This window comes from Osmerus mordax, chromosome 10 (genome assembly GCF_038355195.1).
Source record: "Osmerus mordax isolate fOsmMor3 chromosome 10, fOsmMor3.pri, whole genome shotgun sequence".
Taxonomy (NCBI): Eukaryota; Metazoa; Chordata; class Actinopteri; order Osmeriformes; family Osmeridae; genus Osmerus; species Osmerus mordax.
Genome location: NC_090059.1, coordinates 16,260,681 through 16,288,611, shown reverse-complemented (window position 1 = coordinate 16,288,611; position 27,931 = coordinate 16,260,681). Strand labels below are relative to the sequence as shown.

The window sequence follows — 27,931 nt, the reverse complement described above, 5'->3', positions numbered from 1 at the left end:
GGAGGAGTAACGGAAATCACCGAGTGCAGAAAAAATGCCTGGATGGATTTTAGTAGATTTTAGGATTTTAGTAGAGCTGATTTTTGGGGGTACTGATGTACTACCATTGCTTACTGCATGTGTGGTAAAATCCACAAATATTTGTAGTAGTTTTGTGCGAACTACACGGTGGCATTTTTTCTGCACTCGGTGATTTCCGTTACTCCTCCTCTCCTCTCGAGTCTTCGCGACGTTGTCGGGGTAACTGGAAGGGACGCTTAAGTTCCACCCGCACAGAGCAAGAGGTACCAAACACAATACTAGACTAGATAGCGATTTCAACTGTAACAATCCTATGCTGTCAGGAGTATTTATCAGGTTTACGACGGCAGCATTTAGGAAGCTCTTCAGGTAATTCCTTATTCCGAACATAATACAACATAAGCTTTCTATGCTAGCTAGCTGAGCTTTTTCCACACAGGCCTCTGCACACACTGGTAGCATCAACTGGATTAGCAGTTAGCACAAGGCAAGAGCGAGCTTGATTAGCTAGTTAGCTGATTTTTGGGGGTACTGATGTACTACCATTGCTTACTGCATGTGTGGTTGTATGGTTTCACGCACGTTTACAGAATGGGCCACAAAATGGGAATACATATGTTATACTTAGTTGTAATATCAAGCTATCATGTAACATTGCTATCAAGTTGGTTACCCACTTAGCAATGGGAGACAGGTACAGTAGATGGCACTAGCTATTTTTTCTACTTCCAAGCACGCTAAAAAGGATGGGTTACAGCTCGTCTTCTGTTTGTATATTTGCCAGGCTTACTTCTCAGTCCCAAATCTGAACATGTAACGAAAAGTCAGATCTGTACATAATCACGTTAAGTTTACAGTCCATGCTCTACATGTTCTATCAAACAAACAAAATTGTAATTCTATCTTTATTTTGGTCAACAATAATATATTGCTTGCTCCTTATCTTTCATGATCTCTATCATCCTCATCCTTCTGCTCCATAGAGCAGGGCAGCCGGGACATGGCGGTGTACTTTGATCACCGTATTGAGGCCCCAGAGTCTAGCGGGGCCCCTTCCCAGGTAGCATGGCACTCCACCCAGCCTGTACTGGCTGTGGCCTCCAACAGCCCCACCACCGGAGGTAACATAGACCTCTACCTTCAACAGGTGGGCGAACCTCCTCGGAAAACACTAGCTCACTTAAGAAGGATAGATGTGTTCATATTCAATGTATAAAGACTAAAATGTTGTAATAATAATTAACAGACAACAGTAAAACTTTTATAGAAATATATATATTTAAAAGTATTACTATTATACCTGTTTAATGTCTCCAGTGATGATTCCCGCTTTGCTTTGTTCATCCAGGGGGAGTGTGTGAGCAGCTGCCATGTGGACCGTCCCTTTCAGCCCACGGTGCTGCGCTGGCACCCCACCAAGGCTGTGCTGGCGCTGGGCTGGGAGACGGGCGAGGTGCTGCTGCTGCCTCACCCCTCGGGGGAGCAGACGTCCCTGCCCACCACACACACCGCCTGCATCACCCTGCTGGAGTGGAGCAGCTCTGGCAGTCGCCTGGTCACTGGGGATCAGGTGGGTGTGAGGAGGAACGCTGTAGAAACGTACACACACTCACACACACACATGCACTCTCACGCACACACACACACACACACATACACACACTCTCACACACACACATCCTTTCACACACACACACACACACTTCTCACACACACACTCACCCTCTGTCAGTTTTGTTAAGTCACTGGTTACGTCCACAGATGGGAGTTCTAGCGGTCTGGAAGATGGACGCCAGAGGACGACTGCAGGGAGGTCCTTTTGTGAAGCACGAATACAGCAAACCTTTAACCTACTGCATCTTCAGACCAGCTCCACCAGGAGAGTGAGTAACAAGAACCCACCAGAACTCCTCATTGACTTCCACAACCCTCAAGCTAACTACTGTCTGCCTAACCCTCTCCAGCTCGCTCCCCTTGCAGCAGAGGCAGTAGTGTCACGCTGATGTGTATGTGTGTGTGTGTGGCGGCAGGGATGTGGCGATGCTGGCGAGAGCGGCGGTGAGCGGGGATGAGAGTGCTCTGGACATGTTCACCTGGAGGAAGGCTGGGAAGGGGGTCCCCCTCAAGATGGGCCCCCAGGAGGGACTGCTGTTCTATGTCAGCACGGCCGATGGTTAGATTAGATCAGATATATGTTATTGAGAGACACCCTCAAAGTCTGCGTGTGCGTCTGTGTGCGTCTGTGTGTGTGTGTCAGTTTTCGAGTGTGTGTTTACGCGTCTGTGTGGTGTGAAAGAGATATTTCACTCCTGTGTTTCCTGCTGTTTTGTTAAAAGATGTGAGGGTAGGCTTGATGTTAACTGTGCTAACCCCATGTGACTGTGTTTCCTGGCGTTCCCCAGGCAAGGTGCACTGTGTGGACGAGCGAGGCCGGAGCAGCTCTGTCCTCAGTGTGGAAGGTTCCATCCAGAAGCTCTTCTATCTGGAGAGGAGGGATGTTCTGGGGGTTGTCACGGAGACACTGATGCTGTCGCAGTACACTCTGGGACCTGAGGGGGGAGCCCAAGAGCTGATGAAGGTACTGCTTCACTGCCGCCATGAATTCTTCATACGATTATGTGAATAAATCATCATCCCATTCAACTATTGCCTTTATCTAATACTGTTTATTGGGTATTGCTTGTCTAACAGGCATTAGACTGTTATTCACAGATGTGTGTGTGTTTCTGTGAACAGGTCAAGCTAAGTGGAAAAAGTGGTCAAACCACAGACATCGTCTGGACAGACAATGGACTGCTTATCACAGCAACAGGAGAGCAGACAATCAGGTCAGACACACACACACACATAAATATACAGTCCCACACAACAGGACACATAAGGACAATGCAGTTGACCTTCTGTGTATGTGACCTGGCAGGCTTTGGGACCTGGAGAGGGATGATAACTACGTCCTCTCTCTGGATGAACGTCTGGGCTTTGAGAAAGGAGAGCTGCTCAACTGTGTCTCCTACTGTCCAGGCAAAGGTACCGTCAATACTGCTGATGTCTCCTGGTGCTGCATCGGGGCATTCATGTGTTACCAAACGTTCAATGGATCACTCTGGATATGGGGAGTCAGGTGGCTGAGCGGTTAGGGAGTCGAACTGGGAATCCGAAGGTTCCCAGTTCGATTCCCGGTCATGCCAACTGACGTTGTGTCCTTGGGCAAGGCACTTCACCCTACTTGCCTCAGGGGAATGTCCTTGTACTTACTGTAAGTCGCTCTGGATAAGAGCGTCTGCTAAATGACTAAATGTAAATGTAAATATGGGAAGGATCGTGATTGTTCTGTGCTGGATGTCCCAGAGATCCTAGCTGCTGGCACAAACCGTGGGCGTATTGCTCTGTGGAAGATGCTGGTCCAGCCCAATGCACGGAACGACAGCAGGACCCAGTGGAAACTGCAGACGCCCACTGAGCTGGAGGGCAGCATCAGCCAGCTGCAGGTACGCCCCACTGCAAGGCACACCGTGCTACATGTGACTCATCAAGAAAGGCCTTACCAAACTACAAGTACACCCCACAGCAAAGCACACCTTGTGACATGTACAATATACTTTATTGTTCCTTTGGGGAATTTGACAATTCAGCTCGGTGTCATTTAACAAATAAGATGTGTGTGTGAAGGGAGTCAGGTGGCTGAGCGGTTAGGGAATCGGGCTAGTAATCTGAAGGCTGCCGGTTCGATTCCCGGCAGTGCCAAATGACGTTGTGTCCTTGGGCAAGGCACTTCACCCTACTTGCCTCGGGGGAATGTCCCTGTACTTACTGTAAGTCGCTCTGGATAAGAGCGTCTGCTAAATGTAAATGTGTGTGTGTGTGTGTCTCCAGTGGGGTTCCAGCCTGAGCTTGCTGGCTGCCAGCAGTGAGAGCTCAGTTCAGATCCTGTGTGAACATGTGATGTCGGCCCACTTCAGCCAGCAGGTGGCGGCGGTGCAGCTCACCCCGTCCCAGCTCAGCCTGACCCTGTTCAGCACGACCACACAGCTCGCCCTGCGCTCAGACATGCACATCAGGGGCGTCTGCGTCACCAAGGTAACCGGGGCTCCCCCCCCGGCGTTCGCTGTAGCGAGGCTTTGGGCCGTCGTAGCGTCACGCGTGCATGCGTGTGTGGTTCTAACGGACATGGTTGTGTGTGTGTGTGTGTGATCGCCTCGTCCTCAGAACGCCGTCACCGTGTGGAACGGGAAGCAGGTGACCGTCCACGAGATGGCCGGAGATGTCCTGCGCAACACAGGTGACACACCCAGCACAGGAGACACACCTAGCACACCTAGCACAGGTGACACACCTAGCACAGGTGACACACCTAGCACAGGTGACACACCTAGCACAGGTGACACACCTAGCACAGGTGACACACCAAGCACAGGAGACACCTAGCACAGGAGACACACCAAGCACAGGAGACACACCTAGCACACCTAGCACAGGTGACACACCTAGCAGAGGAGACACTCCCTCGCTGGGAGACACTCACCCAAACCAGAGGCTGGTGTTCTGTCCTGCGGTCTACACCTGAGTCTTACCCTCCTCCCATCCTTCCCCCCTCACACCTCCACCTCCACCAGGGTCTTTCCAGTGTGAGTCCCAGGTGTTGGCCGTGCACGATGAGAACATCTACTCTGTGGAGCCCAACAGGGTGCAGGTCCGCACCCCTCAGGTCAGTACCCCTCCTGGAGTCCTCCACCCAGCCTTCACTGTCCCCCCCCCACTCCTACACACAGAGACACATGCACGCTCACTCACACTGTTTGTAGACATGAATGCACACACACACACTAACACACACACACACGCAGGTATGTGGTAAGGTAGCCTGCCTGGTCAGTACCACAATGTCACATGATTGGTTTGTGGGATTACTTACACACACACACACACACACACACACAGATATTTTTCCACCCAGGTGAAGTCTTGTTTCTAATACCTGTCTACTTCTTGCCTGCTGCCCAGGGAACAGTCAAGCAGCTGTTGGCTTTCTCTGAGGCGGAGGGCAACCCTGTCCTGCTCAGTGTGTGCCAGGCCTACCTGGTGGTTGGCACGGACACCGCCCACATCAAAGTCTTCGATCTGACCCGCAGGTCAGTCAAACTCCGGATAAGAGATTTACTGAAGCCACACATGGTTACACATGGCGCAGTCACAGCTAACCCGGCTCCTGCCGTACTTAACAAGGCTGCTTCTTTCAGATCTGTTGATTTCCGTGTCTCCGCAGGGAAGCGAAGGCTCACTGCGGTGCCAAGAACCTGGGGGAGCAGATCCCCAACCTGGGGGCACTGCGCTCCGTCAAGTGTAACGCCAACGGCAACCAAGTCAGCATTCTAGTCACACAGGTAGGTGGATGATCACACTGACATAACTACACACACACGCACACACACACACACACACAGACAGACAGACAGACAGACACTTAGCTTATTCGACTGTTCTCTCAGGGATGTTAAAAGTGACTCTTGGATTGTAATTCTAATCTTAACACGTTTTGTAGGCTCACCTGTTTGTTATAATTCCATCTTTTCCCCTTTAGGTGAATGGGAGACCAGACAACAAGGTGTACTTCTATGACGTGGAGATGGACACTGTCACATACTTTGACTTTTTCACTGGAAGGCCACCAAGTGGGATCTCCCAGGCTGAAGACATGGAGAGGTACTTCCCCGCGGTGTGTGGGTGTGTGTGTGTGTACGTGTGGGAAAGCGTGTGTAATTCCTGTTGGGGATGTGTTCCAGACATCACTCCCAGGCCTCGGAGCTGAGTGGCCGGTGTCCCGTGACTCACTGCTGGGACGAGAGCGAGCCCCGCCTGTTTGTGTGTGAGACGGCTCCTGTGAACAGCTCCTCTCGCCATGACGACGCAGACGAGGTAGGGCCTACAGCTCCTCGCCATGACGACACAGACGAGGTAGGGCCTAGAGCTCCTCTCGCCATGACGACACAGACGAGGTAGGGCCTACAGCCTCTCTCGCCATGACGACACAGACGAGGTACGGCCTACAGCCACCGCTTCAGCTCCAGACAGATGTCTGTGGCGGGCTCCCTCTCATTCTGACAAGCTGCTTGTAGGGATGCTCATTTTCTAAAAAATTAATTGGCCGATAACCGACGCTCGTTAGCGACCATTAACCGTTAACCGACAAGATACACTTTCTGAATGGACGAGTGTCTGTGACCCATAAAAAAAAAGCTCCTTCTCTCTTCCCCCAGGTGGATGTGCTGGTGGTGACGCTCTTCTGCACCCAGGAACATGGGCTCCTCCTGCAGGACTCCTTCCCCAGGTCTGCCAGCCTGCAGGCCCTCCTGGCCCTGGACGTGCCCTACTACTACTTCACATGCAAGGTAGGCCAGCCGGGTTGTGAGGTCATCACCTCGTCCGGGTTAGGGCCTCCCTCTCATAGTATATCAGAGGCTACGTTCATATTTTGACCTTTCTTTTTCTTTTTCAACATTGTGCAAAATTAATTTCATGTCACGCGCATTATCTGTGTGCTTGGTCTCCAATCACCCCGTCTGTGAAGCTGTTGTTTCGGAGGGGTGCTGTCTTTCTACCGGAGGTAGGTCGTCTTAGCCCAGCGCCGAGCCAGCTATACCCTGCCCTGCCAGTGACATCATCAGCAAGCCTGCGGATGATGCTGTGGTCCTAATAGAACCCTCCTAGGGGGTTAGGAGGATACAGTACAGTCTACCCCCAGTTAGGGAGCGATAACACAGGATTGAGATGCAGCCTGTAAGCTAGGCACCCTGTATCTCCTTAGGGCCAGTCCTCTCTCTTAGATGGCTTCTCCCATGCCTGTGCTGCTTTGTGTACGTCTGAACCTCAGCTCTCCCCAGACGGCTCCTAACACACGACAGGCCCTGAGTCTGATGGTCGTGTTAGCTGATGGCACTGAGAGACTAACCCTGGTTTGACCCCCCCTCCCCCCAGCCTGGTGAGAGAGATCCAGAGGTGCAGGAAGTCCCTTCCTCGTCCCCCTCTTCCACCTCCCCAGCCCAGGCCCAGGCCCTGACCCCCCCGGCCCCCCACATGGTGTCCAGACGAGCCCTCCGGGACTTTGTGGGCCTGGAGGGCTGTGAGAAGGCCACCCGCGACGCCATGCTCAGCTTCAGCTTCTACCTGACCATCGGGGACATGGATGAGGCCTTCAAATCCATCAAGCTCATCAAAAGGTATCACTTTTTGTTTTGTTTGCCTTTGCAGTTTACCCCGGCCTTGACATACAGCAACAGTTGCTCGACAACGGTACACCCTAGAACCTATAGTTTTACTTGAGCCTGTTGTTAAACACATGGGCTGTATTTGTGCTAGTTTCTGGATCCACTTCTGTGCTCGTGTGTGTGCTTGTGTGTGTGTGTGTGTGCTTGTGGGTGTGTGTGTGCTCGTGTGTGTGTGTGCTTGTGGGTGTGTGTGTGCTCGTGTGTCTGTGTGTCACATCGTTCGTGTGTGCCTCGGGATAGCCCATCCCTAGCAGTGTACAGGAATGCTATCACTCACCGCTAGCGTGACTGAGCGCGTGCGTTAACTCTGAGTGTCCAATCAGAGGGCGGGATGAGACGTGCAGGATGGCATGCAGGCTGCTATGCCGTCGCCACTTCCTCTGTTTTCTGTCATCACTTCCTGCTCCGGTGGTACTCACCAGGGGCCAGTTAAAAGCCTGAGAGGGCGTCCCAGACTCAGGAAAGACTTCAGGGATGGTATTGTTAGTCCGTCCTTGACTCCTGTCCGACTCCCTCGGAGGGTTTGTAACAGGAGACCCTGGTGGCAGGTCTGAGGGCAGTCTGACGTGGACAGCGGCCATTGTTGACCCTCGCTCTTTTGATCAGGCTCTCGCATCACTCCATGCCAAGGCCTGTGTAGGTGGCGAGGGATAAGGAGGTCAGGCCCGACCCTCCACCCACGGTCAGAACGTTCCACTCAGTTATGAGTCTTGGAACTCTGAGCCGTTTTCTCATAACTCGCTCGGAACACGGATATCTGAGCTCCATCACTTTTTCTTTACTGAGGTTGAGCCCTTGTCTGTTAAGGATAAGGCAGTTGGATGCTCAAGTGGAAATATGCAGTTAGTGTTGCGGTTTTAGGTTTCTTTTGAACGTATTTACATTTAGTCATTTAGCAGACGCTCTTATCCAGAGCGACTTACAGTAAGTACAGGGACATTCCCCCGAGGCAAGTAGGGTGAAGTGCCTTGCCCAAGGACACAACGTCAGTTGGCATGACCGGGAATCGAACTGGCAACCTTCGGATTACTAGCCCGATTCCCTCACCGCTCAGCCATCTGACTCCCTATTTAGGAGGGGGATGAAGAGTTTAGTGCTGGCTTTGCTGTGACATGATCACACCCCACAGAACTAACGTTGTCTGTTTATGTTAAGTGAACTTTTAAACACAGGACATGATTAAGGAGTTTTAAACTGTGTGTGTGTGTGTTGTACTGTAGCCTACATCGTCCTGAGGGGATGTGCCTATCTAAACACGCTGGGGCACAGACATAAATCCCCTCTGTCTGTTTGCTCTAAATAGGAGGGCCATTCAACCAAACAAAAATAGGTCAAACAGGGGATGTCCCGGTGTCCCATGCAGGCTGATGGTATCAAATGTGAATGGAGTCAGTTGGCTGAGCGGTGAGGGAATCGGGCTAGTAATCCGAAGGTTGCCAGTTCGATTCCTGGTCATGCCAACTGAAGTTGTGTCCTTGGGAAAGGCACTTCACCCTACTTGCCTCGGGGGGAATGTCCCTGTACTTACTGTAAGTCGCTCTGGATAAGAGCGTCTGCTAAATGACTAAATGTAAATGAATGAGTGTACTGAGGATGTGTGTATGTGACAGAGAGGCTCACCTCAGTGAGTCCTCTTCCATGTAACCCTACCGGACACTAATACGGGAATTTAGGGACTCCCCCCGCTACTGGGTTACAAAGTGCACGTATCAACTTGCGCAAATGCGTCTTTAAATAAAACAAAACAAACAAAAAAATGGCAGAATAGCACATCCCTTGAAAATACTGAATCCCATTGAGCGGATATGCTTCAGAGCTTAATAGGTGTGATGACAGCTTTAGCAAGTTCCTCATTGACAGCTATTTTTACAGCTGATTCTTTTCGTCAAAAGGATAGAAGCCTGGAGGCATTGTGTTCGATTCCCGTTTATCCCTGCCTACAGGATGATGCACTTCCTGTTGTGTGTCACACCAGCATCAGCTCTCCCGTACACAGCCTAGACTGACACAGCCTCTGCACAGCCCAGACTGACACAGCCCCTGCACAGCCCAGACTGACACAGCCCCTGCACAGCCCAGACTGACACAGCCTCTGCACAGCCCAGACTGACACAGCCTCTGCACAGCCCAGACTGACACAGCCTCTGCACAGCCCAGACTGACACAGCCTCTGCACAGCCCAGACTGACACAGCCTCTGCACAGCCCAGACTGACACAGCCTCTGCACAGCCCAGACTGACACAGCCTCTGCACAGCCCAGACTGACACAGCCTCTGCACAGCCCAGACTGACACAGCCTCTGCACAGCCCAGACTGACACAGCCTCTGCACAGCCCAGACTGACACAGCCTCTGCACAGCCCAGACTGACACAGCCTCTGCACAGCCCAGACTGACACAGCCTCTGCACAGCCCAGACTGACACAGCCTCTGCACGGAGAACTATTAACTACACAGAGTAACCCAGGCAACTCTTTAGAGCCATTGCAAGTGTTTTATTCATAGCAAAGTGTTATATATCATAGTTCTCTCCAGTGTTTCCCCTAGATTTACAGCTTTGGGAGGGAGGGGGGGGTCGGCGGGGGGAGGGGGGGGGGGGGGTCGGCGGAGGGAGGTGGGGGGGTCGGCGGGGGGAAGTGGGGGGGGGGACGGCGAACATGTAGAGACAGAAATTACACGCCGTCGTGTAAATAAGATAAATAACATAAGGCCATTTAGTTTGTTTAATAAAAGAGCAAGCTATAGACCTGTTTTATAGGAAAGGTAACCTTAAATGACTTATTTTGTGATCGGGCGCTATATATATATTTAAAAAAATGTTTACTTGACTTTCCAGGGGGGGCGGGGGTTGCCGTTGGGGGGGCAGGGCGCCCCCCTAATATAATGGTAGGGGAAACACTGCTCTCTCTATATGATCTCTCTCTCTCGGTTCTCTATTTTTCTCTCCTCTGTTTCTCCTGAAGCGGTATGTCAGATACCATGTGAGATGTCTCTCCTCAGTCCAGACCTCCAGTGCTATTTCCTCTCATTCATGCTGTCCTTGACATAAGGCGACACGCAACAGGGTTATCTGTCCGAATGAATGCAAACCTTCACTTGCTAATGTTACTTTGCCATCAGCCCTTCTATTTAAAAGGATAGTACTTCATCTTTTCCATTTCCCAGTCAGACAAAACACTTCTGAAAGTTTCCAGGGCTGCAGCCTCGAGTATGTTGTGCATGTCAGCGGTCACTTGTACTGAAACAGCGCTGCTGCTGTCAAGTCCTGTTCTGTATTAATAACCTTTACTAATATACGTTTTGTAGCCAAACAAAATTATCATTTACCTCATTGTCATCCTAAGAAAATGCTCAATAACTATTAGCACAGCCCTCAAAATGAAAAAAAACCTTTCCGGAATCAGTAAGGCTAAAATACTTTTACATCATTCTTGGCCTCTCTGGTCAACTAGTCTACAAACCCAGACTGGAATATTACCTGAGTGGCTGTTTACAAGAGATCAACGAACTGAGAGGAAAAACTGTCTTTTATAAATAACTTGTACACAGAATATGAATGGTAAAACTATGGCCATTTCCATCTCCTCAATGCAGACAGGCATCTGGATGCCTTCTTCTCTGCCCTCTTGTCTCTGTTCTGCGTCTCCTCCGTGGTCTTTTCTCCCAAGAGCACCTCCTCCTCTTGATACAGCTGACTCCTCTGGCTCTCCTCACAACTCTGCACCTCCTCCTGACACACCTCCTTCTCCTGCACCTTCTCCTCCTCCTGGTGCAACTCCTCCTGGTACACCTCCTCCTCCACCTGGCACACCTCCTGGTGCACCTCCTCCTGGTACACCTCCTCCTCCTGGTACACCTCCTCCTGGTACACCTCCTCCTCCTGGTACACCTCCTCCTCCTGGTGCACCTCCTCCTGGTACACCTCCTCCTCCTGATACACCTCCTCCTGGTGCACCTCCTCCTCCTGGTACACCTCCTCCTCCTGGTACACCTCCTCCTGGTGCACCTCCTCCTCCTGGTACACCTCCTCCTCCTGGTACACCTCCTCCTCCTGACACACCTCCTCCTGGTGCCTGCCCTCCAGGGTGGCTCGTAGCCTCTGGCATCACAGAGCATAGTCACAACCCGAGGCTACTGGCCACGGTGCTCGTCTAAACACTGCATTCAGAGTTAGGATGTTTGTCAGTCGACGCGCTTACCTGGGTCTCCTCAAACAGTGTGTCTCCCTTTGACTGAAACTCCTTCATCTCTTCCATGACCTGCAAGAGGGAGGCAGTGCATCGGTCTAGTTTGGCCTCCTCAGCTAAGAGAACGCTCTTTTAGAACGGGGGGAGAGAGAGAAACGGAATACTTGAAGAAGAGGAGTCAGGTGGCTGAGCGGTTAGAGAATCGGGCTAGTAATCAAAAGGTTGCCGTTGTGTCCTTGGGCAAGGCACTTCACCCTACTTGCCTCAGGGGGAATGTCCCTGTACTTACTGTAAGTCGCTCTGGATAAGAGCGTCTACTAAATGACTAAATGTAAATGTAAGAAGAAGAAAAAATCTAAGACATCCACGATTAGTAACTCAACCAATCAGTGAGTGTGTGGAGACCACAAGCCTGTACCTCCAGCTTAGGAAGGTTATTTTCATTCACCACGACCCACTCTTCTGCCCTCTGCAGGGCCCTCTTCTCCCTCAGCACCTGGAGAGCAGAGGCAGGGCTTGATTTAGAAAGTGATCCCCAACGATATTGTTCCGCTATATAGTTGTCGTTGTTGTTGTGGTGTGGACTCTGCTATTGTTTTAAATATAGATTCTTAAAACGATATCTTTATAGCTATAGTTGTCGCTATCGTCCTTGGTGTGAACGGGTCTTTAGGACGGTTGTGTACCTTTATGTGGAGCCGGTCGCGTTTCTTCCTCAGTTCTGCGTTTTCCGTCTCCTGCGTGGGTTGCAAGACCGCAGAGCGCAGTGACTAAGCATTTAAAACATCTACCCAGTCTGACATGGAAAACTGCTGCTGAGTCTTAGCATTTCCATTCCATTATTATTATTAGCATAATTTTTTCCTACATCATTAAAAGACTATTTGTATTCGTATGTTAGTATTATTGTAGTTATACTTTGTAGGTATAATTTAAGTCATACTTTTCTGCATGGGTTAGTACTGAGGCATTAGTGGAAGCAGAAGTGTCGAGCCGTACGGTATGTCTCACCAGGGCATGGATCCTCAGGTGCAGGTTATAGTGAGTCAGGACCAGGGGGTCAGTCACATCAGGGACAGAGGTAGAAGCTGTCACTGGGTCAGCCAGACCAGGTGGCCCACAGGGTCTGGGGCGCAAGCCCATAGTAGGAAGAACAACTTCACCACCACAAGACAGGGACATCTTAAAACTACCAGTAGTTGGTACCAGAATATACCAGTCCAGTTTAAAAGAATCAATCTTATTGGATGATATCGGCTGTAGGAATGATGGCTTGTGGCTTTTCAGTGAGGAGGTGGTTTTTGCCGCAGGGTCGTAAACTCAGTACTTAAGGTTTGGTGGAAGGTGTTGACTACTTGACAGTGTTTTGGTTTCAATGTTGCAGTTAGAGCTACGTTGCCGTGGAAACCAATCAACTTGAACATGAATCTAGAATCTGATTTGCACTGCGACTACAATGACAAAAAACAACAAATCTCAGCATTGAATAATAATGGATTGGATTCTGTTCAATTCATGTTATACGCAGCAAGTCAAAGCACAAAGTAAATCACACCCACACCACACACAGTGTCCAATATATCTGGATGCGTATCCATACATTTATTGTTTTGGTGTCAGTCATCTGTTCCTTCATGCACACCCTCCATTTGTTTATAAAAAAGTGACTGTCACACTTTTCTATCAGCGGTGTAATATGATAACAATATAACAGCAACACTACCATACAATTGTATGACATTAACTTCAGTACATGTACCACAAGCGAGCAGATTACCAAAAGGAAAGCATCACTACATAAATGAGCATAAAGGTTCAAGGTAATTGTTGTAATTACTACCACTGTTCAACAAGCTGCACTGCCATTTTGAGCAAACCTAGTCGAAAACAGGCGTATTGGACTAAGCACTGAGCATGTGAAGTGGTTTTAATATGAGTAGTTAATATATTCCTAACTTTTCAGAACGTGTCACATTGTTATCAAGCTTTTGTGGTTTGAATAGTAAACAAGGATTACTGAATTTGTGCCAAATCACCCAGGTCAGTTTGAGAATACTATGTTAGACAGTGTTTGTGTGGATACTGCAGGATGGGGTTAACTCATTTTTCAAGTCGATGCTATCTCAGGTTATAACTCTAAGGTCGCTTTTAATATTTATAATAATAATATAGATAAACAATTTGCAGGAAGTATGTGTCATTACGTAAGTGCACATATAACAAAAACATGTCAAGATCCAGCTTGATCTTTTCCTTAGAAGGGGCGTTTCAGACATACAGGAAATGCCAGTCAAGATTCCAGGTCAAACAAACATTCATCACATCTCAGCTTCAGTGACTAACATGTTTACCCAAACAATAAATTCACCACATCCTATGTTTTGATTGATACATAACTGTTTTGTCATCTCAGAGATGTATGTTTGCTGTATGGATTGGATTCCGTTTGTAGATAACGGGAAACAAAACAACGGGATGTCCACAACGTCTGTTCAAATAAGCAGACAAAAGCAGAGGAGATCTGTGAGGCGTGGTTTGTGATGGAGGGAAGTGAGAAGGTGATCTGCCCAGCACCAGATTACAGTCCAGCACCAAATTACAGTCCAGCACCAGACTACAGTCCAGCACCAGACTACAGTCCAGCACCAGATTACAGTCCAGCACCAGACTACAGTCCAGCACCAGACTACAGTCCAGCACCAGATTACAGTCCAGCACCAGACTACAGTCCAGCACCAGACTACAGTCCAGCACCAGATTACAGTCCAGCACCAGATTACAGTCCAGCACCAGTAGAGCTGCAGAGGGGTCCTTTCCTCCACACTTCCAGACAGGGGCGTCAAAGTGGGCCTGACTGACTACCCACAGCCCCAGTGTCAGGGGTGGTGGGGGGGGGTGAACTTGAAGGAAAAAACTGACAACCAAAATGTGGAGGGAGGGGGAACCAAAATGGAATCTCTTCATGGGGTCCAACTTTTTTTTAGCAGCGTCCCTGCTTCCAGATATTTAGGAATGAAATTGTGTGCACAGCTCAGAGCATAGTCCGTTTTCTCTGGCCTGTGAAGCGTGTGTGTGTGTTCAAGGACCACACCTCAGCAGGGCGATTCCACGTAGTCGTTGTCGCGCCGGGCGTGGAAGGGCGCCGCTAGAGAGCGGCTGATGACGATGACTCGGGGCGTGAGGCAGTCGTCTCGGCGGTGCAGAATGTTCCAGATGAGCATCGCTGCCGCCAGGGTGGCCAGCAGACAGGCGGCGATGTCTACGTAGCACGAGTAAGAGAGATGTGTGTACGGGCCGATTCTGTAGAAGGTCACCAGGCCGATCACCAGCACAAAACCTGGTGAGAGAGACAGAGAGAGACAGGAGCTATCGTCAAAATCGAGTCACGTTTCATTTGTACAGCCCTTTTTATGAACAATGTCACAGAGGGCTTCACATACGCCCACAGAACTGCAACTACACACATTGATTCATTACGCATTATCTTCATTACATACACTCATTACTAATACGACGATGTTTAGTTACTTTACAGCTGTGGTTCAGTAGTTCATTATTGATACAGTAGCAGGTGGTGGGGTTCATTAGAGAGTCCTTCAGATGTAAAGGGTTTAATATAAAGGTTTCCACCCCTATCGTGTCCATGCTGATGTTCTTGTATCAGTGATGTGATAGAAGTTCAAAGTCCTCCGTGGGGGGTCTTTGACTGGAGTTTCCTCTGAGGGTGAACTTCAGAGATCTCAGGATGAAAGTGTTCCTCTGTGTATAAATATCACTTAATCCGTGCTTCTCAGAACTACCTGCACAAATAACATGTGAGAGCCAATCAAATGAGGTTCTGCTGTGTCTAGCCTTGGGGTACTACATTGACAGGATCATTGGTTTTCTCTGTAATCCTGTTTTGCAGTCCACAGTAGCATAACGTCTGGTTCAAGGACTCATTATCTCTCAGAATGGATTGATCGTTGCTGGTCAAGAGAAACTTCTGTTCACAGAAGATGATATCAGGAGCCGGTCAGTAGTTTAGCAACAAAAAACTGGTCACACAGCCGTTTCTGAGGGTTACCGGTGGAAGTATAGGAACCAAAAATACTCCCCAGAAACGGAGGGATGTTGAGCCAGTAGGATATGAATCAGTTTGTTTCCTCTACCTTACCAGAGCCAGTGCTCTGGCTGTGTTCTTCAAATTGTGTGTGTGTGTGTTTCCCTCTCAGCATTAGTTAGGGGCCGTCTATTGTTCATGTGATAGAGAATTGGTGCGGTGTTTGTGCTACTTGTGCCCGTGGTTCACAATGTAAGCTTGTGTGTTTGTCTGACTGAATAAGTGTCTTTGTCTCCCTGCCTGTCTGTCTTGCTGTGTGTCTGTCTGTCTTCCTCCATGCCTGTCTGTCTGTCTTGCTGTGTGTATGTCTGTCTACCTAAATGCCTGTCTCCCTCCCCTGTCTGTCTTGCTGTGTGTCTGTCTGTCTACCTAAATGCCTGTCTCCCTGCCCTGTCTGTCTTGCTGTGTGTCTGTCTGTCTGCCTCCATGCCTGTCTCCCTGCCTGCGTCCTGTGGTTGCGTGCAAGTGTTAGCCTGTCAGTCTGCATCAGTTTAACCTGCCTGACTCCTTTTCTAAGAATGACCAGTCCCTCTCCTGGTTCCAGGCTGGGTGTGCTGTGTGAACCATCGTTTTGGCACGGCTTAATCTCTCTAACTTCCTTCCCCTTCTTCCTCTTTCCATCCTTCCTTCCTTCCCTCCTCTCCACACCCCCTGCTTGAGCTTAACATATTCAGTGAACCTTTCATATTATCCACCAAGAGAGTCTGACCTTCATAAAAGACAATGTAAACCCGCCTGGTCTCAAACCACGTCCTGAAAATCCACTGGAACCCTCCCAAACGGCTTTATCTTTACAGCAGTGATAACGGATAATGGTCAGGTCATACCTAGACCGTTCCCATTCCTTTTATGGTCTCTAAATCTTTTAAAATACCCAGACCGCTGAAGCATCTCAGCCAATCAGTAACGGTCTCCAGCTGTGCTCGGTCAGGCTCATTCCTGAGGCTCCCTCTGCTCACATTCCTTGACTTCTCAACCTCAGTGCTTTGACTAGTTTTCGCTCCCTTCAAGGACAAGCACATATTTCAGTCTGTATTGTTCTTCTTGGAAGTGCTCATTGCCTGTTGTGCATGAGACAGACACAATAGCCCAAGGACACGACTTGGGCACGGCGCCCACTGCATAATCCTCCAAACTCCCCTCACTCCTTACTTAAAAGCATTGGAGTGTAAATGTGTCTCTCCAACCCCCTTGGATCCGTGACCTATGACCTAGCAAGCTCTGTCTGTTGAGACAGACATTCCAGAGTCGTCGGAGAGGAGAGAAACTTCCAGCACTGAGACAATCCAGACTTAGACCTGGATCCAGTGTTCATATCACTGAATGGAATTGGATTTTGTTATTCCACTGTCTGAATGTGATAGCCGAGGTTTTTTTGGCCAGGGTCCGAAAATGAAAACAGCCCATTCCTGAGAAAGAGGCTGCTGGGTAAAAATAACTCCATTCATTCAGGGCCCAGGCTCATTCAGTGGCTCAGCGGGGGAGCTATGAGGGATGAACTGCGGAGCGATTGAGGTCTATGAAATGACCCATCCTCAGGAAATGAATTTCTTATGTATAGATGAAGTGAGAGCAGGACTGGTGCTGGAAAATCACTGAGCTCGCTAGCAGACAGCTGAGCCTACGCCCGTTACTGACTGTCTCTCTACCAAGACTCTGGCTAGCTGTCTTTGCATTTACATTGCATTTAGTCTTAAAACACAGATACAATCTCCTCCACATTCAGTTATCAAGGATCTTACTGCTTATCACTAATCTGGGAAAAATGCCATAGTTATTTTAAATATAAAATCAACATTGTAAATTTTGAAATTCAGGATTATTCACCACAGTGACTTAAACACGCTTGGCGATGTGCACAATAATATATTCCTGTGCAGATTTACTGGTGTCTGTCAAAGGGCCTAAATATAATCATGTGCTTTTCTTCACCAAATACGGTAAGACATTCCCAGAGTGCTATATCGGTAAAAGGAATATGTCATTCTTTCCAAAGAGCAGCGTATTTTTAGAGATCAGGGAAGTAGGTGTGTACCAGTCTCATTAGTCATGTCTCTATTCATACCTAATGTCAACATGTTTGGAGGGTGTTTTAGGTTCATTTTTAGTCTGTTTATGAAAATAGCTGAGTGCGGTGACCATCTACATGAGACTGAGTAACAGGATATTAAGGACTTATTTTTACATCAAATGAATACACCCTACATTGACAGGGCAGATTAGTATTCCATACGCATAATTATTATTTATGAATATATTAATGCTCATATTTGGTCTCAATAAACTGTATGACCATGAATCAATTCGTTTGGGTCGACCTCTTTATCTAGAACCTTCAGATAAAAGACCTTGACCAGGATGGCTTTGCATGCAGAAGAAGCTAGGTTTTTATCTTGTTTCTCTGAGGGGACTCTTTCTTTGCCCCTGTTCCTGGAGATGTTGTAAACACAGGCATGAAAGCCAACACAGCTTCCAGCACAGCAGCTTCTCCGACCCACTGTGATGTGTACGAGAGGACCACCCAACAGACACACACACACTCTCATACGCTGCACACTCAGGACCCCATACACTCACACACACAGTCCCCCCCTCCCTACACACACAAAAACACAGTCCCTGTCGAGCTGTCTTTTGCGTCCGCTCCCCCTCCCCCCGTCTTTCCTCTTGCACGGGTTTGTATAACAGGTAGTCGCAGGCATTTCCTCGTCCTGAGCAGGGATATCCTGGCGCCCGACAGTCGCTCTCTGGCTCGCTGCAGCTCCGGTCCGACAACACGGACGAACACGTCGCTAAATTTAGCTCGGACCCCCCCCGTCCTTGCCTGGCCGTGCCACAATGCTGCCCAGCGCCAGACGCCTCCTAAACAACACGCCGCGGAGCGGCTAAGACACGACGCCACACCTACCCAACAGGGGCACTGGGACAGGCCACGCCCACCCTGACCTACAGCCCACTGGGATAGATAAAGGAGGAAGGATAGGGAGGTGCAGAGAGGGGGGGGGGGGGGGGTTGGCTTGCCAACAGTCACACACTCATACTAACAATGCTATTCCTGGTGGTGCTAAGCTTTAATTGACTTTCTTAGACAATTCCGTCTTGGACTGATAAGGCCTTTCCTGGTTTTCCTTTTTTTTTCTTTTTTACTCTGAGTTTGATTTGTTTGGTCTTTCAGGGATTTATTTACATGTCTTTTTCCTGGCCCAGTCTCTTAACTCTGCCTGCTTTCTCTCAGTGGGAACCCGGTGGGAGAGGGTCTCTTTATTGTTCAGTGGCAACAGTATTTCAATTTTCGGATGTAGGAGAGGAACTGTGTGTTGTGATGTTGCATTCCAAAAACACTCGCTTAATGCTTACCTGACATTTTTTTCAAAGTGATTTCATTCAGCCTGTCTGCTCACCTTTCTGCTTTTGCTTGATGTAACTGGTGTTGACAACAACCCACCGTGTCTCTCTGGTGACGTAACGAGCGCTAGTGTCGTTTTGGTCAGAACAGAGCTGTACAACACCAGACTACACCACTAGTGTAGGGGAAGCTACGGAACAGGAGACGAGACACGGTTGTGGAGTACAGATCCTGCTGACGGGGGTGTTGGTGGTACTCACTGGCCAGCTGGAAGAGGGCGGCGATGGCTTCCTCCCACCACTGGGAGTCCTGGGTGATGAAGGGCAGCTCCATCAGGCCCAGCAGGAAGATGAGCTGGCCTGCCGTCAGAGCCACTGTGGCCATCAGGTTACAGGCCCGCATCATGTCGAACTGCACTGCAGGAGGGGGGGGGGGTTAGGACTTAACCCTGAACACCTGACAAAGGTCATGACCCTTCTGAGGTCAAACCGAAGGCCTACTATGTATATAGAGACCAATAAATGAATGAACTATGAGAGCGAGTTCAGATAGAAGTTCCAAATATGACAAGTGCTTGATTTCGTTAGAATTAGAATGCAACAAGTTATACCAATTGAAAAAGTTAACAGAATGTTCTGTACATTTTTTCAAATATTCTTTTTATGTAGGACCTATATTTAGCCCTTAATACAGCCTAATCATTTAGAGAGAAAACAGTAACTGTAGCTATAACATTTTACATGTATCTACACGCACATACACACACACACACACACACACATAATCATATATCTGAGGTGAGAGGTGCCAATGATTGGAACAACATCCTTTGGTTCATGGCAGGCCAACTGTGCCTGCTGAAAGCTCCAATTCATCATGATGTCATCATGATGTTGGGGCTATGATGTTCGAGATCAGGTTACACTGTTTGGTTAACCCACAGTGACCTGTAGGGTTTAATGGAAATGATCCATCATTGTCAGCAGACAGTAAACTGTGGTTCCTCCTGCTCAAACCCTTAACGGTTTGTCATTTATCCATCACATACACGCCAAGAGATCATCTCTGTGGGTTTTAGGTCATCGCTATACATCTTCCATAGACTTCTCACAGTTTGGACCTTTTGGGGGGCAGGTTTATACCAGAAACATTCAATTCAAGCTGTGTTAGGCATGATTACTGTATCAACTTTGTTTTGATTCGATTGCAGCAACGGTGTGAATTTATACATTTCTTTGAAAACCAACACTCACCCACACACACACAGATACTCTCCGCCTACACACACACCCCACCTCTCCACCACACTTACGTTTCACCGATGTGCGGGACTCCTGGTAGCCTGCGAACTCGGAGCCCCATCCCAGGTCCGCACACTGTCCCTGGCCCTTCTTCCCCGCCCCGGGGTCCTCTCGGCCCCGCTCCCCCCCGGCGGGGCACATCCTCCACAGCCCCACGCTGCGCTTGCGTCCGTCCTCCAGGGCTTGCAGCACCCAGCTGGGGGTGAAGGCCGCCACGTTGTTGAGGACCAGGGACAGCAGGGCCACTGCCACCGCCGCCACCACCAGCCTCTGCACGGCCATGCGCTGGCCGGCCGCCACCTCTCCCTCCCCTCTCTCCTCCTCCGCGTCCCGTCCTCCTCCCGCGCCCCGCTGCTCCTCGCCGGCTACGGCGCCGTCGGTGCCCGTGGTCGGGAGCGACCGGCTCTCCTCCTCCTCCTCCACCACCTCCTCCACGGCCACTAAGCTAGCGGCGACGGCTGACTCCTTGTTGCAGCGCTGGGCGCAAGGGAGAGGGTGGGCCAACGGGTGGTGTGTTGCGGCTCAGCTAGAGAACATCTCCGTTCATCCTCATTCAGGACGGATGGTGGCAGCGGAGTCGTCTCAGCCTTCCTCCTCGGACTGCACGGTGGGCAGGAGTGGGTTAATCCTACAGACACCTGGGTCCATTCCACTGGCTTGGACCGGCTGCAGCTTGGCGCTCTAAGATCACTCCCGCTCTCCCTTCTTGTCTTCTCAGTCTTCTTCTCGTCAGACGCTCTCCCTCTCCGACACTCTTTTTCCGCTTGGTTCTGCAGCCGGGGTTGAGCTTCTCTGGGTAGATCGTCTCCGTCTTTCGTTTTTTTTGTCGTTCCCTTCGCTCTTTTTCTTTTTTCGACTCTCTTTTTTCTTTCCCCTTCGGTGGGTGACGGGGAGTGGAGGAGACGGTAGCGTGGGTCCACTAGGTAGTGCTGCTGAGGGCTGGATCACTGGTGGCTTCGCTGGAGCTTAACCCAACCAACCGCTCTCTCAACTGGAAGAGCTCCTACTGCACATGCTGTAGTCTACCTCCCTCCCCCCTCTCTCTCTCCCTCCCTCCCTTCTCCCTCCCCTCTCTCTCTCCCTCCCTCTCTCTCCCTCTCTCTCTCTCTCTCTCTCTCTCTCTCTGTGGGAAACAGTGTCGGCTCTGGCACAGCTCAGTCCCAGGGGTCAGAGTTGAAGTGGGGAGGGGACAGCTTGGTAGTGGAGGGTCTGTGTCTGCAGCAGGTCCCAGGCCAGGAGACACCCCTCCTCCCTCTGCTTGCTGAGGGCTTGTGCTTGGGAGCAGACCCACTGGGGGGAGTGTTTTTTTTCTTCCTCCGAGAGCCTATAAGCAGCAGCGTGTGTGTGGGAGTGGGTGTGTGTGTGTTACACACAGGCCCCTGCAGTCCAACCAGCAACAGGATGCGTTTCCTGAGAGGAAAAGGGGCGAGAGGGGGGAACAGGGGCGAGAGGGGGGAACAGCAATGTCTCTCTTCCCTTTTTTCTGCCGTTTGTTCTTTCGTTCTTAGTCTCTTTTTCTGTCTGTTCTTTAGACCCCCCTACACACACACACACTCTCTCTTTCTCTCTCCCCCCCTCTCCCTCTCTCTCCCCCCCCCCCTCTCTCTCTCCCCCCCCCCCCATCTCTCTCTCCCCCCCCTCTCCCTCTCTCTCGTCCTCCCCCAAACTAAGTCATGTCTTTGTGAGCCTCCCTGTAAGATGTGGGCTGTGTGGAGTCGGTCTGTGACGGTGGGGATTCTCAGGGCTGCTTTCTTTGAGGTTGTGGAGAGCCTAGTTTCGGTTGCCAGTGGCTACGCTGGTCTCTCTGCTTGGCCTTCCCTCCCTGGCCTGATCCAGGCCCCCTAAAGATTCTGGGAATGTCCTGTTGCCTAACTTTAATAAACATCCCACATCTGCATCGGAGGGGAGGGAGGGAGGGCCTCGCAAATAGAGACCAGATGGGTGTGGAATGTGTGTGTGTGTGTGTTGGATAGAGCTTTACCATGGTGTACTTCTACTTCTAAGGGCTGGCTTACAGCCCTGGGTTTTGAGACTGGATTCTCACACTCACACATATTGATGCAGTGATTAAATCAGTGCTTTTGTGTCGAAAGACTTTGGTTGGTATCTGATTGTGTTTGATGTTGATTGTTTATACTGCACAGTATAAGACTTATCCCTTCTCTCAGACATTGGAAAACTGTTTGCCTTGGTCAATTAATTCAATTGTTATACAACAACTCTTAGATCCAAATGAGATTTCCAAACCAGCTTATAGGAATGAGAAGGTTTTTCTATTTTCTACCAACATTTCTCAAGCAGATTTTTTCATGTACCCTATGCATTGCATAAAATCTAAGCTCTTCGATCCAATGTGTTTCTAATCTATCCCCTAGCTAAAGTATGAGCCAACCAGATGCCAGTGTAGAGAGTAAAACAAACTAATGTCCTGTTCTCTCCGCAGCGAGGCGGTGTGGGAGAACATGGCCAGGATGTGTGTGAAGAACCGGCGCCTGGACGTGGCGCGGGTGTGCCTGGGGAACATGGGCAACGCCAGGGCGGCGCGGGCGCTGCGGGAGGCGGAGTCAGAGCCGGAGCTGGAGGCCAGGGTGGCAGTGCTCGCCGTGCAGCTGGGCATGCTGGTGAACATGGCCGCCCACCACCAACACCATCACACCAACATCACACCAACACCACCACCACATCACACCACCACCATCACACCATCACCACATCACACCAACACCAACACCATCACACCACCACATCACACCACCACCATCACACCAACACCATCACCACATCACACCAACACCATCACACCACCACATCACACCATCACCACATCACATCACACCAACACCATCACACCAACACCACCACCACATCACACCAACACCATCACACCACCACACCATCACACCATCACACCAACACCATCACACCACCACACCATCACACCATCACACCAACACCATCACACCACCACATCACACCACCACCATCACACCAACACCATCACCACATCACACCAACACCATCACACCACCACATCACACCACCACATCACACCATCACCACATCACATCACACCAACACCATCACACCAACACCACCACCACATCACACCAACACCATCACACCACCACACCATCACACCATCACACCAACACCATCACACCACCACATCACACCAACACCATCACACCACCACCACACAATGAGCTTCATATAGTAACAAACTTGAAGAGAGAGGGTCATTTCGTCCACTTGTTAGAGATGCCTCTTCTGTGAAGATAGATGCGTCAAGTTTGGATGGGAGTATCCCACCATAACTGAATTCCGTGTTTGTTTGTTATTCCGTTGAAAGAACATACAGCGTTCTGAGGTAACTGAAACATCCACATTGTGTGAAATGACCCTACCTGCATTGCCCAAGGATACAACGTCATTTGGCACGTCATCGAACCGGCAACCTTCTGACTAATAGCCCGCTTAATAGCCCGATTCCCTAACCGCTCAGCCATCTGACCCCCTGAGCAGGAGGATGCAGAGAAACTGTACAAGAGCTGCCAGCGCTACGACCTCCTCAACAAGTTCTACCAGGCGTCTGGCCAGTGGCAGCAGGCGGTGGAGACGGCCGAGACGCAGGACCGCATCCACCTGCGCACCACCTACTACAGCTACGCCAAGTACCTGGAGGCTGTGGGAGACAAGAACACGGCGCTCGTCTAGTAAGAGACACGCCCGCGCTGAAGTTACTGGGTTACATCTGTTTATTTTATTGTAATAAAAAAAATATTAGATTTTTACAGTGGCAATGCATGTTACTGAACATGACTGTAAATGTCCAGATTATGATGTGTGTAAATGCCTTATGTTGTGTGTCAGAGGAAGGGCCTTCTGCTGTCGTCAGCGGATGTGTCCAATACTTGGTTCCTGACTGTGTGTGTGTGTGTGTGTGGTGTGTGTGGGTGTGTTGCAGCTATGAGAAGTCAGACACTCACAGGTTCGAGGTGCCCCGCATGCTCCTGGATGACGCGCAGTCGCTGGAGATCTACGTCAACAAGACCAAGGACAAGTCAGTATGGGGCTCAGGCCATGCTCTGTTTGACCATGTGACCATGTTGACCATGATGACCATGTGACCATGTTGACCATGTGACCATGTGGTTCAGGTTATCATATTTAGGGAATATTTGGAATTTTTGGAAACTTTCTACCAGAAGACTGGCAGTTATTTAACATGTTGTTTTTTACAAGATGATGCTGTGTTGCACATTCTAGAAAGTGTACTATACCCCCTATGCCATGCCTTGAGAAGCCTTGTGACATGCTGCCATCTGGTGTGTTGCTGCAGGAGCATCTATAAGTGGTGGGCCCAGTACCTGGAGAGCCAATCAGACATGGAGTCAGCGCTGCGCTACTACGAGCACGCCCAGGACTACCTCTCTCTGGTCCGCGTGCACTGCTACCTGGGGAACATTCAGAAGGTAACACCCGTCTGAGACAGGGCCCGGGGGAAGGTTTATCAAGTTACACACTTCTGACATCACGAAAGAACTGTCAGGGGTCGGGAAGAGTTAAAATATAGGTTGTTTGTTCGCGTGTGTAGTCTGGTAACATGGTAACCATTGCTCCGTATTTGACAGGCATCCGAGATAGCCAATGAGACGGGGAACCGGGCGGCGTCGTACCACCTGGCCCGTCAGTATGAGAGTCAGGATGAGATCAAACAGTCCGTCCACTTCTACACACGAGCACAGGCCTACAACAACGCCATCCGCCTGTGCAAGGTGCTCCACTGTCCTGCTGCTGGATGCTGCTCAGAATACCTCCACAGTCAACATGCTACTTATCAAACTCAATGACCAAATGCTTGTCCTTTTTAATAATTTATAATTATTTTAGCGATTTAGGCTTTATTTAGAATGAAATTTGAGGCTTTGTTTCCTGTCGAGCTGTTAAGTGTTTAGTAGCTGGTGTTGACATGTTTGTTGTTGTTGTTGTTCAGGAGAACGGTGTGGACGACCAGCTCATGAACCTGGCCCTCCTCAGTAACCCTGAGGACATGATGGAGGCCGCCTGCTACTACGAGGAGAAGGGCACTCACATGGACCGTGCCGTCATGCTCTACCACAAGGTAGGTAGGGGCACGCCACTCCTGACCTTACAGACTGTCCGCTCGGAACAACAACCAGTGCATACAGCTGTGTGCCACAAGGGGGAGCCCCTGCTCTGAAATTGCCGTAAAAAGACAGGCAGACATACACAGCTTCCTTCCTCAGCCCCGGTCTTGACGTTTACGTTTGACTCACTCATTTATGTTTGATGCATCTTAATGGGAGGTACTTGAGATGACCATTTGTCCCTTGCATCTCTCTCTCTGTATCTCTGTCCCGCAGGCTGGCCACTTCTCCAAGGCGCTCGAGCTGGCCTTCGCTACCCAGCAGTTCACAGCCCTGCAGCTCATCGCTGAGGACCTGAATGAAAACTCTGACCCCGCCCTGCTGGCGCGCTGCTCCGACTTCTTTATCAAACACGCCCAGTACGAGAAGGCAGTGGAGCTCCTGGTGGCTGCCAAGAAGGTACCTGAGTGTGTGTGAGAGAGAAATAGACAGAGAACCAACATGCACAGTGCTAAGTTAACGTGTGTGTGTGTGTGAACACCCCCAGTTTCACGAGGCCCTGCAGCTGTGTTTGGACCAGAGCCTGACCATCACAGAGGACCTGGCTGAGAGCATGACCGTGTCACGGGACTCCAAAGACATGTCCGAGGAGGCCCGCAAGGACCTGCTGGAGAGGATAGCAGACTGCTGCATGCGCCAGGGAAACTACCACCTGGCCACCAAGAAATACACACAGGCCGGCAACAAGATGAAGGTGTGGGGGAGTCTCACGGACACAAGCCGACACGCTGTCACACAGTTGACTGATCTATTTCTCCTACCCATCAGGCCATGCGGGCTCTGCTGAAGTCAGGTGACACAGAGAAGATTGTTTTCTTCGCTGGCGTGTCGCGTCAGAAGGAGATCTACATCATGGCTGCCAACTACCTGCAGTCTCTGGACTGGCGGAAGGATCCGGAAATCATGAAGAACATCATAGGGTTTTACACTAAAGGCAGGGCCCTTGACCTGCTGGCTGGCTTCTATGAAGCCTGTGCCCAGGTAAAGCATCATAAATATATCAATTAATCATCTATATACTGTACACACGTTATTACTTAAAGTCTTGATCAGTTCACAACTTCCGGTCAGCTACTTAGATTGTATACAGTTCGGATGTCGTGGTCTTCATGTGTTTGCAATGCGTTCAGGTGGAGATCGATGACTACCAGAACTATGAAAAGGCCCTTGGCGCTCTGACGGAAGCCTACAAGTGCCTGTCCAAAGCCAAGGGCCGCAGCCAGGAGGAGCAGGAGAGCCGCATGGCTGAGCTCCAGCACAAGATCAACCTGGTCAAGAGGTTCGTCCAGGCACGCAGGTGAGGACAACCACAGTCACTCTGCTTCACGGCACTGTAGCAAGAATATGTGGATTTTTACGCTTGTATGTGAACTTTATGTGGAAAAACCATTGGTTTTGAGCGCTGCAGTGCCCCCTGCAGGCTGTATGAGGATGATGCTGGTGAGGCGGTGAGGCTGTGCGAGGCCCTGCTGGAAGAGGGAGACCTGGACGCTGCGGTCAGGATAGGAGACGCCTATGGCTTCCTGGTGGAACACCACTGTCAGAAGGGCAACTTCCAGGTGGTCAGTACTGACAAAACATCGTAGAGGAACCCATACACTCGTGTTTGTATATGTACTTTTTCCCAGTAGCTCCCACCATCATCATCATCCTGTGCCCTCCTGTCTGTGCTCCACAGGCCTACCGCAAGCTGGAGGAGCTCCAGAAGATGCTGCCGTCTCTGAACATCAGCTACTATGTGAGCCAGGGCAGCCTGGAGGCCCTGCAGAGGGCGGTGGGCCTACCCCTGGGGAGAGGGGCGCTGGCCGACCGGGGTGACAGCAGGGATAGTGGGGGTGAGGAGGACGAGGTGGAGGAGGATGAGACCCTGGAGTCACACCAAGGGGACTGATCCACACCCTCTACACCTGTAGGCAGGTGTAGAGCACCTGTAGGCAGGTGTGTAGCACCTGTAGGCAGGTGTGTAGCACCTGACTGGGACAAAAGCTTGTACACGTTGAGGTCCATGACAAAGTGGATACAAGCAGCTCTAGAAACCACACAGACACTCCAAATGGTGTCCTTGTTCTTCGACAGGGTCACCTTATTCAGCTTGATACAAGGGGCTTGACATTCTTACACTCTGCTTCGAGAGAGGATGAGTAGTACAATGTAATCAGTAGCTTATAATGTTATCATACTACTTAAATCCATTCAAATACTCACAAATATCACTTAAATTTATTTATCAACCGACTTACATTTCAAATGTTTTGAACACTTCTAAGCCTGTATAGCTTTAAGATGAGAACAAGAAATCGGAATACCTCACACAATTGCTTATTACATTTCAAAGCTCCTAAATTAATGTATTTTGCTGACACCAGTCTGCAGTTTGCCTTATGCAGTATGGTATGCAGGATATTGCCTTTGGGGACAAAACATTTGTATCTGAGGCATCTGTTTGGCTTTGTTAATTCCTTACAGAACACATGCATTTTTCTAGTCAGTACATCTAAAGAAAAGACAATACATACATTGTTATGTCTTGAATTTAAGGTGTAC

General features: G+C 49.9%; 2 protein-coding genes across 2 annotated transcripts; one reads left to right on the top strand and one right to left on the bottom strand.

Annotated features, from left to right (window-relative positions):
- The first annotated feature begins 341 nt into the window (after positions 1-341).
- On the top strand, positions 342-27,278 carry ift140 (intraflagellar transport 140 homolog (Chlamydomonas)). Its single transcript, XM_067244862.1, has 30 exons — positions 342-390; positions 1,005-1,168; positions 1,370-1,591; positions 1,783-1,904; positions 2,052-2,194; positions 2,424-2,599; positions 2,758-2,849; positions 2,942-3,048; positions 3,370-3,509; positions 3,895-4,098; positions 4,228-4,300; positions 4,635-4,726; positions 5,023-5,150; positions 5,285-5,402; positions 5,600-5,721; positions 5,802-5,934; positions 6,276-6,407; positions 6,994-7,235; positions 22,663-22,840; positions 23,742-23,932; positions 24,184-24,279; positions 24,559-24,691; positions 24,851-24,994; positions 25,213-25,341; positions 25,604-25,786; positions 25,875-26,081; positions 26,156-26,368; positions 26,518-26,684; positions 26,808-26,949; positions 27,066-27,278. Exons 2-30 carry the CDS (start codon positions 1,022-1,024, stop codon positions 27,276-27,278), a joined length of 4,389 nt encoding a protein of 1,462 aa, XP_067100963.1. The 5' UTR covers positions 342-390; positions 1,005-1,021.
- On the bottom strand, positions 13,044-21,191 carry tmem204 (transmembrane protein 204). The gene is made up of 3 exons (XM_067244825.1): positions 20,231-21,191; positions 19,179-19,334; positions 13,044-14,807 (listed from the first exon to the last, which is right to left on the bottom strand). Exons 1-3 carry the CDS (start codon positions 20,499-20,501, stop codon positions 14,563-14,565), a joined length of 672 nt encoding a protein of 223 aa, XP_067100926.1. The 5' UTR covers positions 20,502-21,191; the 3' UTR covers positions 13,044-14,562.
- Positions 27,279-27,931: the final 653 nt, after the last annotated feature.

Excerpts from the sequence above, each read along its gene's own strand:
- ift140 (XM_067244862.1), top strand. The coding sequence starts at position 1,022 with ATGGCGGTGTACTTTGATCACCGTATTGAGGCCCCAGAGTCTAGCGGG. Across the intron at positions 5,722-5,801 it reads CAGGCTGAAGACATGGAGAG|ACATCACTCCCAGGCCTCGG; the intron begins GTACTTCCCCGC and ends GATGTGTTCCAG. Across the intron at positions 26,685-26,807 it reads AGGTTCGTCCAGGCACGCAG|GCTGTATGAGGATGATGCTG; the intron begins GTGAGGACAACC and ends TGCCCCCTGCAG.
- tmem204 (XM_067244825.1), bottom strand. The coding sequence starts at position 20,501 with ATGGCCGTGCAGAGGCTGGTGGTGGCGGCGGTGGCAGTGGCCCTGCTG. Across the intron at positions 19,335-20,230 it reads GTCCCGCACATCGGTGAAAC|TGCAGTTCGACATGATGCGG; the intron begins GTAAGTGTGGTG and ends CCCCTCCTGCAG. Across the intron at positions 14,808-19,178 it reads CGCCCTCTTCCAGCTGGCCA|GTTTTGTGCTGGTGATCGGC; the intron begins GTGAGTACCACC and ends CTCTCTCACCAG.